The sequence below is a fragment of the Chenopodium album genome, chromosome 17 (assembly GCF_948465745.1).
Source record: "Chenopodium album chromosome 17, dcCheAlbu1.1, whole genome shotgun sequence".
NCBI classification, from domain to species: domain Eukaryota; kingdom Viridiplantae; phylum Streptophyta; class Magnoliopsida; order Caryophyllales; family Amaranthaceae; genus Chenopodium; species Chenopodium album.
The window spans coordinates 40,351,477-40,370,317 of NC_137850.1; the positions used below are offsets into that span (position 1 = coordinate 40,351,477).

An 18,841-nucleotide genomic window follows, 5' to 3' on the forward strand; every position below is an offset into this window, starting at 1 on the left:
GCAGCGCGTCTCCTCCCCCTCCCTCTCTCAACCCAGCAGAACGCCCTCTTCCCTCTCCCGCAACCGCAATCGACCCAAAAACCACCAAACCCGCAACCGCAAACGACTACGAATCCCCCAAAACAGACACGATTTCGGCCACAAATGGCCGAAATCCGCCGGTTAAGGCCACTCGGCCCTAAAACCGGCCGATTTCGGCCATTTGTGGCCGTTTTGGGGAAGGAGGGTTTTGGGTTTGGTGGTTTTTGGGGGCGAAGCGGTTGCGGGAAATGGAGAGGGAGGGTTCAGGTGGGTTAGGGGTGCGACGGCGTCTCCGGTAGTAGGTTCAGGGAGGTCAGTGGTGGGTTGGGGGGAGGGCAGTGGTGGCGCTGAGGTGGTGGCTGTGAGGTTTTTATTATTTTTTTTTAAAATTATTTTTTTTAAAACAAATAAAATGGTGACATGTGTCACCGTGGACCACACTTAACGGAATTTCTAAACGGAATCCGTTAAGTGGTGGTAATCCCCATTTTTTGTAACTTTATTTGGTCTTAAAATCATTTTTTTATGGGGGTGTTAAAAACAATTTTCAGGTTTTTATGAGGTGTTAAAATCTAAAAAATCCAATATTTAATAATTGCATTAAGTTAAATAATAATAATTGTAATTAGTAGCACTAAAACTTCATTTAACAAAAACATAATTAATAATAATTTGGTGATGTGTAAGAGAGAGAAATGTTGGTGGGGTATGTGAAAAAGTAGGAGAGAGATTGATGAGCATTTTTTTTTATCACTAGTGGGATAAAATTTGTTCACAAAAAATGCTCATGGTTGGGAAGAGAGAGAAAGTGGCTAGAGAGAGAATGAGCAAATTTTTTTTTTGCTCACTAGTGTGAGTGCTCTAACGAGGGGGGGTGAAATTTAATGGAAACCGTTAGGGTTTCCGTTAAAAGGTAGTGTTTTTTAAGAAAATTTAAGATAAAGGTAGTTTGCAGAAAAAAAAAAAAAAAAAAAAAAAAAAAGAAAAAAAAAAAGGTAGTTGTTTTCAAAAAAGTGTAAGAAAAGGTAGTTGTTCGGAAATTTTCCTATTTGTTTTGTAATATTCATTATTTGTATTATATTTCAATCATTTACTAAGTGGGTCGGACTGGCCTGAAAGCCTAGAGCCCCAGTGTGGCCCGTTTTAGAATGCCTTTGGCCTTGGCACAACACAGCCGTGTAAGTAAAGCCTAGTCCGGCCCGTGTCCGCCTCATTGAACAGGTCTAGTTGTGATACCTCCCAAATGGGTTATTAGTTCGTTCATGCATGCTTATAACTACAATCACACATACAAGTAATTCTAGCTAGAGCAATGCAAATTGAGTTTAAAAAGAGACCATATTGAATTCCAGATCAAACTTCAAAAATTCATCGTTGCACGACTCCACCATATTTACCAAGCTTTTCAAGTTCTTCACGGGGTTACCATTCACAGCAAGAACCTAACATAAATAAAAACAACAAAATTAAAAAATTAAAATAAAAAAAAAAAAAGTTTCACAAAGAAATGAAACCAAGATAAGCCAAGGAAATTCATTCAGTTGAACAATTACATCAAAATAAGGTATAATGGAATGCTAATACATAAATACCTGAGCATTAGAAAGATCTTCATATCCGATGTTGATATCAGGCACAAGAACCTATAGATATATATATATACATAAAGATACATACATATTCATGAAGTCGTGTTCAAATTGTTAGATTATAATTCAGAGAAGGAAGATACTAAACCTGAGATATGACAAGAAGCTCTTCATGTTTTGAATTTGCCATCGAATAGTGAAGTTTGTACACATGCTCAAAGGAATATTAGCCTATCAGTTCATACAGAAATAAACACTTTGTATTAATCATCAAATGCAAGCTAGGCAGTCTCTACACACAGTGCAAAATTGAATGAAGAAAACATACTGAGACCTCTGATTTAAAGTAAGGGACCGAGGCGATAGTAAAAACAAATCCAGCAAGTATGTAATATGATGGAGGTCCATCCTCAATACACACTGGAATGAGATCCTTGTCATTATCAAGTTTGATGTTAAATCCGTGCACCATTGAATCACGGAGTATCTTAATCCTTGCATTATCTCCTGTGTACTTCTGGGATACAAGGTAACTATAGTTTATACGCTCTCCTTGCCTGAAAGGAACTGCAAAAGGAATTCATAGGATTAATTGTGGATGCAATGTTTCATAAATCATTCACTATAAACACTTTCCAAGTAATAAAAAAAGTTGAAATTTGATGTAAAAAAATATACTACCTTCGTTAACTATTATGTGCAACAAATGAATATTTTATAAAATTGAAAACCCTGGGAAGAATACATTTCTTATTAGCTTGCATTAAAGTCGAATTAATCCCTCTGTACTGTCTCAAAATAGAGTGTTTGTTTTCCTTTATATTATAATGAGAAACGAGCATTTAATTTTGGGACATATGGAGTAGATATAATCTATTCATGGCTAAACTAGTCAGTTGTACCATACCTACTCTTAACATTTCTTGCAAATATCCTACATATATACATACATTATTTATTAGGTATTATGATATGTATGTCATCATCTTTTCTTGTTTGGGTAACTTGGTTTATAAAAATAGCCACTTCAAGATCTACCATACTTTCCCTCAAATTTAAACATGAAGTTTTAACTACAATATAGTTATATCATACTATGTACTTTCATATTTGATGTCACTGCTGCTTCTTGCTCGGTCGCGTCTACGATTCGCCGTTGCTATTTGACAGATAGAGGTAAGCTAAGCTACTTATTACCAGGACAACTATATATATAGTTCTGTCCAATGCATATACGTTACATACCAACTGGTTGCATTGACTTCTTTAATAGTGGATGGACATGTTTTGCTGAGTTTCATGGATGAATTTTCGAGATACTATCAAAAAATAAACATGCTCCCATACGTCAAAAGTAAGTTATTTAATCAACTCCATGTTTCCAAGCTTTTTCTTTGTATGTTTATCTCTGAAACTTTCTCCAATCTTTGATTTTATTTGAAGGGTTTGAAATGTGAATTTTATCAGTAATAAGATAGTTTTATGAGTTCCATTTCTCTTTTAATATTACAAGGGGAAATGGGTTTAAATTAAGGATGCATCGTTAATTCTTTATTCATATTTATCTCCTTTGTACGTCTATATCTGAAAAGACTTTAGCTTCTTTTGTGGCCAGATGGGATACTAGAGGTTACTCCCTCCATGTTTTTTTAAGTGTTACACTTTGATCGACACATAATTTTAGACAATTTAATTGACTTAAATAAAATAAGAGGTTAGTGGGGTAGTTGGAGTATTAAAAATTTGAAAAAGAAAAATAGTGGGATTAATAGTTTATTGAAAAGTAATGAATGTGAGAGGAGAAATATAATAAAAATACTATTAGGGGGCGTTTGGTTCGCGGATTATAGGTATGAGGTATGGGTTTAGAATGACCAAAACCCATACCATATGTTTGGTTGTCAAAAATATGATTTTTAAACCCATACCTCAAACCCATGAGGTATGGGGTTTAGAAACCTTGTGGGGGAGGTGGGTTTGGCTCATTCCATTCCCTTAGGTATCAAATACATGAAATTTAGGGATGATATTTCATTCTAAAATTGAACCAAACACATGGTATTAAGTATCAAGTTCCAACCCGATACCACCTTAACCCTATTCCTGATTCCAAACCTATACCACTCTGCGAACCAAACGCCCCCTTAGTGGGTTTGGGTGGGGATCATGAGAGGAGAGAGATATAATATTTTAATGTAGCTTTTTGCCAAAAAAGGAAGTGTAACACTTATTAAAACACGACCGGATTTGGTAAGTGTAACACTTAAAAAACACAGAGGGAGGATGATAAGTTTGTAAGTTTTGGTCTGATCTGTTCTCCCAAGGCCTATTGTCTTTGGCGGATATTGATCTTTATTAATATATTCCCGAGCCATTTCAAAAAAAAAAAAAAAGGCACCAACCTAATCAATCAATTGGCTTCTTGGAAAACACCAGGGCCGGCCCGCAGGGGTAGGCCTCGACTGCGACCGCCTAGTGCCCACGTCAGAAAGGGGCCCAAAAATTTAAAAAAAAATAAAATCAGTTTGCACAGCTGTAGAATTTTAGTTTTTACTCGTTAAAAAAAAACTACTTTTTAAAAAGATAATTACTGCATTTAGTTAGCAATTAACATTAAATTACTTAGATGTCAATTAGGTGGAGACTGAAATCTCATTGCATATTCAAACTTATCTCCCTCGGGAGACTGACAAATAATACCATCACCACATCCGGTCGTTGTGGCACTTCCATCCACAAAATGCAATATAGCCTCTTCACTTCTTCTTCTAAACTTCCGGTTTCTATGAGTATTTGCTCCAAAATATTAATCTTTTCAATTACACCGTTTCATATTTATTCAATTACCGAAAATATTATGCAAACTCTCCATTATTGTGTATGGAGACTTACTATTCAAATAATATAAGCTATTTTCATTGTCTTTATTTAAAGCTATTGCGTGTAAAAAAAAAAAAAATTGTTACGTAAAGGGCCCTTTTTTGACATTATGCCCAGGGCCCATAAATTTCTAGGAATGGGGCTGAAAAACACATACTTGGATAAGAATATACCCCTGATTATATGTAGCTCTACATATACATCAACTACATTGATTACATATATATGTATAGTGTATAGCTCTACTCCTAGCTAGCTAGCTTAATTCCTTGCTTGATTGGCTTATAAATATTTACATTTATTATTATTGACCATATGAGAAGAAATTTGCTAATTGATTACTTAGAAAAGATGACATCAAATACAAGGAACATAGTATGACATAACTATATTGTGGTTAAAAACTTCTTCATGTCTAAATTTGAGGTATAGAAGTAGATCTTAAAATGTGATGACTACCTAATCTGTAACACAATGAACTACCATAGTTAACATGTCACTACCTAATCTGTAATCGCCTAATAAATTATATCAGAACCACCAAAGGGCAGCACCGCTTTCCTGGTGGAGCATTAAGAAAAGCAGGTAGCGCCGCCCTTTAGTGGCCTTGATATATATAATCAATTAATCATGTATATATGGTCATGGAATGCCTAAATAAAATAAAAACACACATGTCTCATTGTTGACAACGCAGCGCTGGTGGCTAGCTAGTCGTCAAAACCGTTAGATCGAGGCTGGTTGTTGGTGACTTGGTGCAACGGTGGTTGGTGTTTCTAGATTTTCTAACAATTTTGGTGGCCATTGGAAGAATTTAAAGCTATTAACCATGTGGCCAAGCCTTGGCAAAAAAGAGATACTCTTTTTAGGGCTAAGGCACCAGACCAGATCAGGCCAGGACCAAGTTCAAGCAAAAAAAACAAAAGAAAAATGCCGCAATAAAACCTGCCCTTTCAAGCCAAATTCAAGGCATGCCAAAATTTTAACCAATTATTATGAGTTGTCCAAAATTCAAAAATAAAAGTAATTTAAGTTTTTCTTTTGACGGGAAAAGTAATTTAAGTTAAAAGAGTTCTATATTCCAACAAGTATTATTTTTAAATTAAATTCAATAGTAGCACAACTTCCTAGGCACAACCAATTTTGCATGGACTTACAGCTCGGACATGCGACCGCTTGGAGCATTTAAAGGTAATTTTCCACCCCTCTCCCCTTCCTAACCCTAAAATACCTCTACATAAGGGTTTTCGAGGGTGGATGTAAAAGGAGGGCGGGGGAGGGATTTTGGGGTTGGGTAAAGGGAGGTGGAGGGGTTTCAAGATTGTAGGTTGAGGAGTGGCAACAACTTGGGGGGGGGGGGGGGAGGCTTAAGAGATGAGGAATAAAAGCGAATACAATCTAAAATTCGAATTATTTAAATATAAGTGGGATTATTTAAAGAGAAAATGTGAAGGTTTGGACCATTTTTACCAAATTTTCCTTTTTAATTCTTACAATGCAAGCTTTGCTCAGTTAATTAAAACAAGAAATTTTACAAAATCAATTTGCTCAATTCATCACCAAATTACCACAGATTGTACAAACGAATGAAGGTGCTATTGTTTGTACGGTGCATGAGCTTGCCAAATAATATACTTTGGACAAAAAAAAATAATACGGAGCACTTATTTGTGATGATCTAATCTTTTTTTTTTTTCTTTTGAAGGAAGATGATCTAATCTTTTAGATGCAAAATTCAGATATATATATATATATATATGGTACATCATACGGAGTATAAACATGTAATTAATGATATGATACTTACAAAAATACATGTAGCTCATCACCCGATCACACTCAAAATTTTTTTAAAAAAACTAATAATAACAATAATAAAAAAAATTAAAGGAGGTAAAAATCAATATAATCAGTGATCACATCACAAAAATGTTTAAGGTCATGGTAAAAAAATTAAGCCCATATAGCTAAGACAGCCATAAAACCAGCACCAAGTAGCAAGGTAAGATTTGCTCCAAAGAAAAGTCTAGTGTTGTTTTGAACTTTAGGGTTCATAAAATCTTGAGCTAGAAGATCCACAAGTGCCATGTAAATCAAAATTCCGGCCGCCACCGCATCTAGCAACCCTTGAACAATAAGAGCAGTTGGACTACTTTCATCATAAACATTAGATATTCCGATTCCGATTGCAATTCCTACCGGAGTTGTAAGGGAGAAGAACAATGCCATGCACAAGGTAGATGCTGACTTGAAAGCTGCCTACATGATTACCAAGGATACATACATATATAGTATGCACAAATTAGAAAAATAATGTTCATTATGATATGATCATGCATACATTAGCATATTTAATTTATTACATAGATATAAGTGTTGTAAACATAATTTACCTGTACAATGCATCCACCAAGTCCTACACCCTCGAAGAATTGATGGAAACACAAAGCTGCCATGAGAGGTTTGATGGTGTCAAGGCTTTCAGAAGTACCTAGTGATATTCCTATGATTACTGAATGAACCACAATACCCATCTCCAACACCTGAACAATAATTCAACAGATAACATGATTTTAAAATTCGGTAGTAGATATAGGTGAGTAGATATAGCAACGGGTTAGGTATTGGCACATAGCGGATATATATTTTAGAAATATATAGGATGGTAAAATGTACAAATACAGCATAATAGGTGATAGGTGGTAGTTATTTTAGGAGAAAATAATCAAGAACAAAGGATGACAAAAAGTACCCACTATATACGACATTATAGCACACAAAAAATACTACTCGGATTAAGATAACTTATACTTTAATGGTACATTATATATACATAATAATACTCAAAATTGTACCACAGTAAAAATAAAAAATAAAAAATAAAATGTTAACATATAGGTGCTATGTTCCTTTCAATTGCCTATCTAACTCAACAGTACTAAAGACAAGTTGAAATTTATAATGTCCTTAAGTACTTTCGGCCTCTCTAATTTTATTGAGATATTATCGTATATTAGGAGATTTGATAGAATATTTCCTTATATTTATCTTTTATATTTTAGTTAATTCCTGATATCTTTGTAACTCTATATATTCCCATTGTTTTTCAATGAGAAGGCAAGCAATTCTATTCCAATTATTTTCTATTCTTCTCTATTTTATCATGGTATCAGAGCAAGACCCACGGTATGAGACCTCTAATGGTTTGAGTATATTGCCAGGCCCAAAGTTTAGGACCTTTAATGGCATCAAGTATTCTGGGCCAAAATTGAATTGGATCAAGTGATCCTTGAGTTAAAGAGACCTTACATGTGAGGGGGAGTGTTGAAGAATAAACCTCTCAAGTGTCCCACATTGGTTGAAGAAGAGAGAATTAAACACTTTATAAGGCTAAGGGGCTACTCCTCCTATTGCCATATGGTTTTGGGATGGAACCTCCTTGGACTTGTGAAGTGGACTCTCTCTCTTGGTTTGCGGGTGCGGCCCAGGCCCGCGTTTCTTCATGGTGACTTGGATGAAGAAGTTTACATGAAATTACCACCCGATTTTCAGAGTTCGGATCCTTCTTTGGTTTGCATATTGAAAAAGTCTCTTTATGGTTTGAAGCAAGCACCTCGATGTTGGTTTGCTAAACTCACCAAAGCCTTAAAACAGTATGGTTTCAAACAATCTTACTCTGATTATTCTTTATTCACTCATACTACTCGTGATACTCAGATTACAGTTTTAGTGTATGTTGATGATTTGATTATTTCTGGGAACGATTCCGCTGCATTGACTGTCTTTAAGGCCTACTTATGTGACTGTTTCAAGATGAAGGATCTAGGTCCTTTGAAATATTTTTCGGGGGATTGAAGTGGCTCGTAGCTCTGCAGGTTTATGCTTGTGTCAGCGAAAATATACTCTGGATATTATTTCTGAGACAGGCTTGTTAGGAGCAAAGCCTAGTGGTTTTCCCATGGAGCAAAATCACAAATTGGGATTGGCCACCGGCGAATTTCTTTCTGATCCAGAGTCCTATAGACGGCTTGTTGGTCAATTGATTTATCTTACTGTCACACACCCTGACTTGGCGTATTCAGTTCATATTTTGACTCAGTTTATGCAGCAACCTCGTAGTGAACACTGGGATGCTGCAATGAGGGTAGTTCGATACTTGAAAGGGACTCCTGGACAGGGTATTTTATTAAGCTCTGATTGTGATTTAACTCTGCAGGGTTGGTGTGATTCAGATTGGGCTGCTTGTCCTCTTACTCGACGTTCTTTATGTGGTTGGCTAGTTTTTCTTGGAAAATCTCCTATTTCATGGAAAACTAAGAAGCAACCAACAGTTTCTTTCTCTTCTTCGGAGGCCGAGTATAGGTCCATGTCTTCGTGTTCTAAAGAGCTAAAATGGGTGAAGGCTTTGTTATTGAGTCTTGGTGTGCAACATCCAAAGGCAATTAAGTTATTTTGTGATAATGAGGCAGCTCTGCACATTGCAAAGAATCCGGTTTTTCATGAACGTACAAAGCACATTGAGATCGATTGTCACTTTGTTCGTGATGCTATTACTGAGGGATGGCTATCTACTTCTCATGTTTCGACATCTTCACAGCTTGCTGACATTTTTACAAAGGCACTTGGGAAAACACAATTTGATTATCTTCTCTCCAAGTTGGGCATTTTTTATCCCCATGCTCCAACTTGAGGGGGGTATTGAGATATTATCGTATATTAGGAGATTTGATAGAATATTTCCTTATATTTATCTTTTATATTTTAGTTAATTTCTGATATCTTTGTAACTCTATATATTCCCAATGTTTTTCAATGAGAAGGCAAGCAATTCTATTCCAATTATTTTCTATTCTTCTCTATTTTATCAAATTTCCCTAAATGATTATACCCACTACCTAACTGACCCTATGCTATTGTATGACTACATAGTACGGAGTACATATTACGTCCTTATTTTATTTTACTTTTTTATAAAATAATTCGCTCCTCAATAATGCAATCACAAGAAAGTTCACTTCGATTTCATCAACAAGTCAACAACAAACTACGAGTCAATTATACAAATAATTATTTACACCATGAATCAACTTCGATAACTTATTACAAATAATTATTTACACTGAGTCAATTATAATTTCTACACTAAAAATCAATCAGAGTATTAATAGAGATAAATAATAATGATAATGATTTTTTTTTTTTTTTTTTTTTTTTTGAAACAAATGATAATGAATATTAATATTCATAACATCTCAATCAAATAAAAAACGACATGTATGAAAAAATATGGAATTATCAATTATATCCATCTTTTTTCAATAATTCTTTATAGAATCTGTAAAAAAAATCTTTATAGAAATTAAGTTGTTAGTTAGTAAATGGGTAATGCTATATGTAGCCCTAAGGGTTATAGATAAGCATTAAATATACTCTTGGAAATTGAATAAAATTAGGAATTCATGACAAAAACACGCGTAAATCAGTGTAATTAGTGTTTATATTTTCATGATTTCTTAACTTTTTACGAGTTTCAAGTGTAAATTTAATGCTTATATGTAGCCCTAAGGGCTATGTATAACATTTTCCTTAGTAAATTAACACACAATTAATCTCAACCATGTGCACAAAATATCATGTAATTTAAAATCTCATAGTTGCCGACTCCGATTCCTCCGTTCCCTGCAACTTTTGTGTGGACTTTAACCAACTAATAAAAACTCCTAATAAAACAACAAATTATTTTATTTACAAAAACATAAGCTAAAAAATAAAAGATTGCGGATAAATTAACATTAATTATACTGATCTGCGCGTAATTTTGTCATAAATTCTCAACTTATTTCTATTTTAAAAAGTATAATTAATGCTTATATATATTATTAAGCTTAAAAAAAAAAAAGTAAATTCAATTTTTTTTTTTTTGGTACGAAAAAAAAAAGTTTTAATATTATATATTATATAGATGGTATATTATATATTAAATAGATTCAACTTGATCTTAACCTACTGAAACACTAATTAATTAAATCAAAAACAATCACAAAAATATTATAATAATTTTACCTGTGAGGTAACTTTATATCTGATACGATCTAATTCGGTCAACCCTTCAGGGGTAGCACTTGGACCCGGACCATGGGCATGTCCATGAGTAGCATGAGTATGAAGATGTACATGCCCGGCATGATCACCACTAATCTCTTCATCCACGCTCGCCGCCACGGTCGGCTTCCCAAAGTGGACCCTACGATAGTGCCCGGTGGCGACCGCGTCAATCATCAAACTCCCTAGAGCCCCCGCCATGGCGGCGAGTCCGGTGAAGGGGAACTTCCCCCACGGACTCTCCTTAAGGCAAGGGCTAGTAAGACTTTCGAACGCGTCGGGTAACACGTGAATAAATCCCGTGGATAAAATTACCCCGGCCGCGAAGGTCTTTACTAGGAAAAATAAATTACTCTCGGGGTGTAACGCTGGGAAACTTTTTCCTACTATAGGGAGACATACTCCTAGGGCACTTGCCGCTAGTATAGCGGCAATTGCCCCGAGTTTATACTTTAAGGCCGCGTTTTTACTATTATTGCCCGTAACCTCGTCACGTTCACACGTACAATCACCCGCTACCAACGAAATTGGCAAAAGAAGGAGAAAAGAGATCAAAATAACGTTGTAAGATGTCTTGCTTAGTAACATTTTCGACTTTTTCGAATCTCGAATGAGGAACTGTGTGTTGTTGTGATTGTTTTTTGGTGTGTGAATGGAAGGTTTATTTGATTCGGATTTCACAACTTTTGTTTTGGGAGTTCTATGTTTCCTAAAAGTTGGTCAAAGAAGATACTAAAAAGTATTATATAGTATGGAGTATGTGTTTTTATATGAAATTCATCATTATTGTATGATGGACTATGACTTTTAATCGTACTTTTGGGATAGTGACATGAGTAAGCTTTTTGAGGTTTAATGGGACTGAGAAATCAATGGAAAAAGAAAAATAAAGGATAAATAAATACGGAGTTTAAGGGATTCTAAAACAGGAGTAGAAATAATGTTTTCAAATGTCGCCATTTACTCAATAAACAACCAGATTTTGTTGATTTTATAAGTAGAAATTCGATATCTTTTCTACTGGTCATCAAAAGTATGTCGACATTATGTGTTTATTATGTGATATAAGATTTTCTTTGTTTTGGAAACGAAAGTGGCTGTTAATTGATCAAAATATTCAATGCTATCCTTTGATTTGATAGTTTTTCTATACGTACTATCTTTTCATCAAGAATTCACCTTTTTTTTTTTTAAGGAAAATTTCTCTTTTTTTATTTATAGATTAAATAATAATATGAAGTACGTAGTTTGCTAGTTTAATGTGTTGCGAAAATAGAACAATGCTCGAACAACGCAAAAGCAATTTGATTTAAAAATTGGATTTTTTTTTAAAAAAGAAAAAAACCATTTAAAAATTAAGATAAAATAAAATAAAATTATTGCAAGGAGTATATCAGACGATTAGGTACATTTAGAGCTGTCAAAAGCTGACCCGATCCGAAATACCGACCCTAACCCGACCTATTAACCGACCCGTCTGAACCCAATGGTGACCCGAACCCGACCTAACCCTACCTGAAACCAACTCTAGACCCGAGTTGACCCGAGTATTTGAGACCCAAACCCGAACATTAACCGACCTAGAGACGACCCGACCCGAATGTAACCCGTAAATTATTGACCTGAACCGAACCCGACCTGAACCGAAATTTACCCAAACCCGTTTTAACCCGTCAAAACCCGAATTCAACCTGACTTGTTCCTAACCTGACCCGAATTCAACCCGACCTGTTCCTAACCCGACCCAAATTTAACCCGACCTGCTACAAACCCGAATCGAATTTCAACCTGACCTGTTACAAACCCGACCCGAATCAACCCGACTTGTTATTGATCCGACCCAAATTCAACCCGACTTGTTATTGAATCAATATGTATAGGTCGTTATCTCATGTTGGTATTGGAACGGAAATTGAATCCTAACTCTATTCCTTCAATATTTCACTTTGAATTTAAAGAGGTTAGTTTCACAACATGTTTTTAGGTACGAATTTCAGGGACGAAACATGTTTTCCGCAAATTATTGACTTGAACCAAACCCGACTCGAACCCGAGAATGACCCGACTTGGAAATGACCCGACTTGATTATAACCCGCAAATTATTGACTTGAACCGAACCCGACTTGAACCCGAGAATGACTCGACCTGATTATAACCCGTAAATAATTTACTTGAACCGAACTCGACTCAAACCCGAGAACGACCCTAACTCGTTTAAACCTGTAAAGACCTGAATTTAACCCGACCTATTTTTCACCCGGCCCGAATGTAACCGACCTTTTACTAACCCGACTAAACCCGACACAAACCCAATAAGATGTATGACCCGACGTGACCCGACTCAAGCATGACCCAACCCGAACCCGACCCGCATATGTTATGACATTAACCCGTATTGACCCGACCCGAGATGACTCGACTCACACTAACCCGACTCAAACCCGACCCATTTACCCAAATTGACAGCTCTAGGTACATTAGATCTCCTGTTTTCCGATAAAAAAAACTCCTCTTTTTCAAATGAAAAAACAAAACTAAAATTAAGGGTAATGCTATATGCAACCTTTAGGGCTGCATATAAGCATTTATTATACTTTCTTTTTTAGTACTAAGTTGGGAATTTATCAACAATTTACGAATAAATCAGTATAATAAGTGTTTATTTATTGTCAATTCTTTTCATTTTTAGCTTTTTTTGAGCTGCATATATCTTTTTCTTAAAATAAATCTTTCGCAATGTTTTAGAAAATATTGGAATGACATGTATCAACAATTAATACTTGTATATATATGAATAATGTTAAACCAAGAGGAGGCCAAAGCCCACCCTAACCCCCTTGGTTCCGCCCCCGGTTAGATTGCAAGGAGAGTGGTGACTTTGATGCATACTTGGGAAGAAAATTTGCAGATGAGAATTAATTACTAAAGCTAAGAAGAAAAATTACTTATGAGGAAACATGCAATGCAACTCCCTAGACATGCATAGCCCATGTTTTAGCCGACGTGATGGAAAGAAAAGGTCCGCTTGCAAGATTTCGATCGTCCCCGCTCTTATGGCTCTCCAAAAAAAAAAAAAAAAAAAAAAAAAATTCAAGGTAGCTCGTGTGTGTTCGTTAGTTTTGATTTCGATATGGAGGATGAGATGATTGCAATATACTCCGTACTTCCTTATGATAAGCTCGCTTTCATTTCATTATATCTAGTTGCAGTGTTGCACCCACGTTATACTATTAATACTAATTTGTTAAGAGAAGAAGAGACCATATTTTTACACTATTATTAAGTATCTATGCCGAGCCAATATAGAAAACGGTCAACACCGATCCCAACTAGAAAATAAATTTTTTAAAAATATACTGTTATTTAAAATAATTTTAAATAAGCCTAGGCAACCCGAACAAGAAGAAAGAAAGTTTGGTCCACAAACAAGGCTTAAAACCTTCCATACTAAAACCAATTGCAAATAATAGAAGGTACTCCTCTACCTTAAAAAGTGAAACATTCTCTCCTCTTTTTCTAATGTGGGACACTCACAAGTGGATAACAATGGGTTTCAACAAATAGGCATTTTTCTCAGCTCGAGATTAATTAAACTATTTTCATGTATATCTGTGGACGTAGGCACAAGCTAACTCATGTTTAATGAACCACATTAAATTCGTATTCTTGTCTTTTTTTTTTTTTACTTGCATCTGTTACAACTAGCATGTACTCCAAATTAAACATTAGTGGTATTTGCATCAAGAAAAAGAACAATATGTATAAAATTACCTGTGAAGTGACTCTATATCTGACTTGTTCCGCTTGACTTAGACCTTGAGGGACAAAACTAGTTGAACCATGAACATGGTGGTGAGCATCCTTAGCCTCCTCATCCGCGGCGTTGTGATCATCAAGGCCATGAGCTTTACGAAAATGGCGCATAGCAATGGAGTCCATCATCAAAGTCAGAATAGCCCCGGCCATGGCAGCGAGGCCAGTGATGGGAAAACTAGCCCATGGTGAATCTTCACCGAGACATGGGCTAGTTAGGTTCTCAAAGGCCTCGGGTAAGATATGGATGAACGCGGTACATAGGATGACACCTGCCGCAAATGCCTTAACTAGGAAGAATCCACCCTTATTAGGGTGAAGCGCTGGGATGTTTTTCCCCACTACAGGGAGAAAAACTCCCAGCGCACTCGCAACTAATATGACAACAATAGATCCAATTTTATAATGTAAGACACTTTTATCAACGACTTCTCCTGCATGCTCGTCTTTATCTTCTCTTATACAGGTGCATTCGCTTTTCTTCTCGGTGCTATGGCCAGCGACGAGGTTGAAGGTGCCGGAGAGCAAGAAGAGGGAGAGAATGATGAGAGCAATGTGAGATGGTTTTGACACCATGGTTAGTTGTTTGAGGAGTTTTTGAGATTTGTCAACGTTTGTACCTTTTTATTATGTTGAGATCAATGAGGGAAATAATGATTGTCATTTTGTCACCTTTATATATTGGATTTTGAATGAGGCAATGAGACATAAATTATGTTAATCTAAGTACTTGAATATGATAACATGTATTGTTTTATTTGTTTAATTATTTCCTCTCTTTCTATTTAGTTGACACGTTCAATTTTAGGCATACCTAATTAAGGAGGAGAGAGAATGATAAAACAAGTGATGTACGCTAGTAAATGCACACAAAGTATAAAACTTACTCAAAAAGGAAATGTGTCGATTAAAACTTCCTAAAAAGAAATACATATCAACTAAAAAAATAGAGATAAGAATTTTATAGGATACTAGGTTAAAATCTCGTGCAATTCATGATTGTTAAATATTTTTTATAATAATATAGGTTAATAGATAGATAGATAGGTAATCAATTAGCATAAATAAAAATAAAAGTAATAATAAAAAAAAAAAGCCTCACTATTGCAACTACATCTTATATGGCTTCAATTTAATTGTAATGTCGTTTTTATGTGTAAAATTGAATAACAACTACTCCACGCAAAGCTAAATATTCCTTAACTCAGAATATCTTAACAAATTCAGAAAATAGTACAACGCAATTGTTACTTTTTAAAGAAAGTCTGCAGGTGTCACCATGTCTTTATGCACCATTGATAGCAAACAACGAACATGATCACACGACTTTAGTTGTCATTGAAGCCACTTAATTTGTTATGTCACATGTAGTTTTCATGTAGGCATTATATTGTTAAGGATTAATTCGAAATGTTCTACCAAATTACTCTAGATCACCAATTACTCTTGTAGTCTTGTCCGATTCGCTTGCTATATGTCCAAATAACTTATAATGTTGGCACTTATTATCTTGTTTAATTATATGGACTTATGGATTATATACAGATTTTTCACCAAAATTAGCTTAAAATACTTCAAAAGTTTGATGATATATTTTTTAAGCATAAGCCATATTGGATTTAATTGTTCAAATCACTCGGAACTATTTTTATTCTAGTTAAATCATGTTATCGAATTATACTAGTTTTAAAATTAGATCGATTTTATTAGGAATAAAATAGGGGAATAGGGCTTTTAGCTTACTTTAAATCCATTTCCAAGGGAGAAAATTGAGTTAAAAACAAATTAAGGTCGTGGATTTTCAATTCATCAAAATTATTGAACCTTGTATCTTTAAGGAAAACACCACGTCATAAAACTTACAGTGATTGTTGACGGAGAAGAGTAATCTAGTGGCCTAGTAATAGTTAAACCATTAAATTCTTGCTTGATTTTTTTTTGCCATATATATTTAATTAATAATTTAGTACTCCGTATTCCGTATTCAAATAAAATTAGAGGTTTGGCCTGGTAACATTTAAAAGTTTGGTATTCAACTAAAAATAGAGAAACGGTACACAAAATCTGAATCACGCACATCTTAAATAATTTATTTTCGAAACTATATACTCCATACTTAATTTTTTTTTAATTAATTAAAGGCTTACGACATCTAGCATATAGTTCAAAATCTAACTTTCTGCGCGCAGATATAACTTTTTGTGCAGTTTTGATATACGAGTAGATCCAACTGAGTACTTGCTGATAAATGTACATTAATAATTACGAAATCATAAGGATGAAAGTCACACAAAGAAAGTAGGAGTATTAAATTGCGAGAAAGTACACGAGTACGCTTCTTACAAATCACGAAAAACCAGAAACCGGCAAAACCAAACATAGGAATTATGGAGTGGTCCATATTCTGCTGTGTATTCGACTACCCACAAGAGAGCTAGAGTGTCGAAAGAATGTCGTCATTTGATTATAATTAAACCAATTATTTTGATTTCCTTCAAAAAAAAAAAAAAAATATTTTGATTAAGCCGTCTAGTTAGCTTAGATCGATTATGGTTTTAATTCTTCGTTCTCATTTTATATAATACTAATACCGAGTACTACGTATAATGCAACAACACTCTAGCTAATTGATAATCTATATATTCAATAATCTCATACCCATTTTTCAAAAAGCTAGTTGTCTTGTATCATTATTTCTTAGTATTAAAAAAATGGTTGTTTTTGTTTTGTATTTATCCGTTTATATATGTATTGTCTATGTTATTTACTATATAGATGACTTTTTCTAAAAGCGACATAATCAACTGCATATGTACAACTAGCTAGTTATACAAGTAACTTAAATTAAAAAATAAAGACCGGCTTCTTCTTTTGATTGCAAAGTTATCATTTTCTTTTGCTTCTTTTACCTTTTGGGATTTCAATTTAAACCTTTTGCTATGGCAATTTTTAAATCAGCGACTTAAAGATTTTAACTTTAAGTGTTAACGAACAATTAAACTTACAAAATTTTACACATATCAATTATATCACATCTTAAAAAGTTCAATTTGCATGGTATACATATACCATGGATTAGGTAATGATTTGTTGATTTTTATAGTAATCATGGTACATCATCATTAATCTCCCTGGGATTTGCCTGACGTATTCCCTCTCTTTCCAAAAAGGGAAATACGATTAAGTTTTACTGTATGATAATCACAATTACAAGATGGGACGAGTCAAGTTTAATAGTTTGTCATAAATTAAAAAAATACATATGAGATAATACTGTTTCTATTTTTTTTTTTTTTTTTTTTTTTTTGAAGACATGAGATAATACTGTTTAATATCAACAAATTATATTAATAATAATTATAGATTGTTTTTAATCTGGCAAAGAATAAAATAAGTGGTCCAAAATTCGGAGTTTGACTAGCCAAAACAAGTGAAGTGTGTTTACATAATGTCGTCATTTCATCAATTAAACATGTATTTCTTCTTTATAATTACCTTATTTTCGATTTTATATTCGATAAGTCAACATATATGTCGATAGGATGACTTATAATTGTATATGTCAATGTTTGTCCTTGTGAATATTGTTGCAAACTAATAAAAGATTGAAAAATCCGTGTGAGCAAGCATTGAATGGTTAATAGTGTTATTTTTACAAAAACAATCATTGTTTATTTTTACAAAATTAATCATTGTTTAATTTTTTAAATTGGTGATTAGTGATAGGAATGTAGTTGTAATCTTGTTATAATATTGGTTTTCTTTTGCTTTTGAATCGTGCTATGCTATCTATCTACATAACTTCTCTTTTTGGTTCAGAAGAAATGTCTTTGTCTTATACAGCTGGTTATACGATTGACTCTCTCGTAATAGTGACAGAATCAAACACGCTAAGTCGCTAACAATCATCAAACTGAAGAATAATAATAAATAGTTATGTATGACTTTTTCTCAATAATTTGGAGACTTTTTTTTATGTGTTATAAGCCTGACTTTAAAATAAGTTTATAATATCTTATCAATACAATCAACTATTATCATTATCTTTTCTTGTTTGCGTGCTAGCTATTTAAAAAATAAAAACATAGCTATCTCCTAAACCTATAATAATCTTTTGATAGACTTTGCTAGGTAGATCTATACTTCAAAATCTACCCAATATTATCAATACTAAAAAGTAAACTCCTTGCTTTCTTTGCTTTCTTTTAAAACCTTCATGAACCCTCCCTAGCTTGGAGTGAAATCCATGGATTTCTTGTCATTTGAGGCTTCAAATCCTCTTTTAGACATGATGAACTGCTTCTTGCTCAGTTGTGTTCCGATTCGCCATTATTATTCGACAGAGGTAAGCTTTTTATTACAAGTAAAGCACATAATAAACACACCAAAAGAGTTTGATACTAACCTGGGTAAGATGCTATCATCCATCAGGAAT

At 34.2% G+C, this 18,841-nt stretch overlaps 3 protein-coding genes across 3 annotated transcripts; all 3 read right to left on the reverse strand.

Moving 5' to 3' along the window:
* Window positions 1-1,346: 1,346 nt before the first annotated feature.
* Window positions 1,347-4,482, reverse strand: LOC145588974 (protease Do-like 9). The gene is made up of 5 exons (XM_081645557.1): window positions 4,458-4,482; window positions 1,939-2,177; window positions 1,759-1,824; window positions 1,614-1,664; window positions 1,347-1,463 (listed from the first exon to the last, which is right to left on the reverse strand). Exons 1-5 carry the CDS (start codon window positions 4,480-4,482, stop codon window positions 1,347-1,349), a joined length of 498 nt encoding a protein of 165 aa, XP_081501683.1.
* Window positions 4,483-6,329: 1,847 nt separating this feature from the next.
* LOC145587963 (zinc transporter 1-like) lies at window positions 6,330-11,537 on the reverse strand. Its single transcript, XM_081644609.1, has 3 exons — window positions 10,554-11,537; window positions 6,884-7,033; window positions 6,330-6,749 (listed from the first exon to the last, which is right to left on the reverse strand). The coding sequence occupies exons 1-3, from the start codon at window positions 11,178-11,180 to the stop codon at window positions 6,444-6,446; spliced, it is 1,083 nt and encodes a 360-aa protein (XP_081500735.1). The 5' UTR covers window positions 11,181-11,537; the 3' UTR covers window positions 6,330-6,443.
* Window positions 11,538-13,880: 2,343 nt separating this feature from the next.
* LOC145588975 (zinc transporter 1-like) lies at window positions 13,881-14,982 on the reverse strand. Its single transcript, XM_081645558.1, has 2 exons — window positions 14,365-14,982; window positions 13,881-13,922 (listed from the first exon to the last, which is right to left on the reverse strand). Exons 1-2 carry the CDS (start codon window positions 14,980-14,982, stop codon window positions 13,881-13,883), a joined length of 660 nt encoding a protein of 219 aa, XP_081501684.1.
* Window positions 14,983-18,841: the final 3,859 nt, after the last annotated feature.

Bases quoted from the DNA above. Each gene is read 5' to 3' on its own strand.
- LOC145588975 (XM_081645558.1), bottom strand. From the start codon at position 14,982: ATGGTGTCAAAACCATCTCACATTGCTCTCATCATTCTCTCCCTCTTC. The intron at 13,923-14,364 runs GTAATTTTATAC...TTTATTTTCTAG, and splicing joins GATATAGAGTCACTTCACAG to TTGGGATCGGTGTTGACCGT.
- LOC145587963 (XM_081644609.1), bottom strand. From the start codon at position 11,180: ATGTTACTAAGCAAGACATCTTACAACGTTATTTTGATCTCTTTTCTC. The intron at 7,034-10,553 runs GTAAAATTATTA...ATTATTGTTCAG, and splicing joins GATATAAAGTTACCTCACAG to GTGTTGGAGATGGGTATTGT. The intron at 6,750-6,883 runs GTAAATTATGTT...GTAATCATGTAG, and splicing joins TTGGTGGATGCATTGTACAG to GCAGCTTTCAAGTCAGCATC.
- LOC145588974 (XM_081645557.1), bottom strand. From the start codon at position 4,482: ATGGAGAGTTTGCATAATATTTTCG. The intron at 2,178-4,457 runs GTAATTGAATAA...TTCCTTTTGCAG, and splicing joins GAGTTTGCATAATATTTTCG to TTCCTTTCAGGCAAGGAGAG. The intron at 1,825-1,938 runs GTATGTTTTCTT...TATTCCTTTGAG, and splicing joins ACTTTAAATCAGAGGTCTCA to CATGTGTACAAACTTCACTA.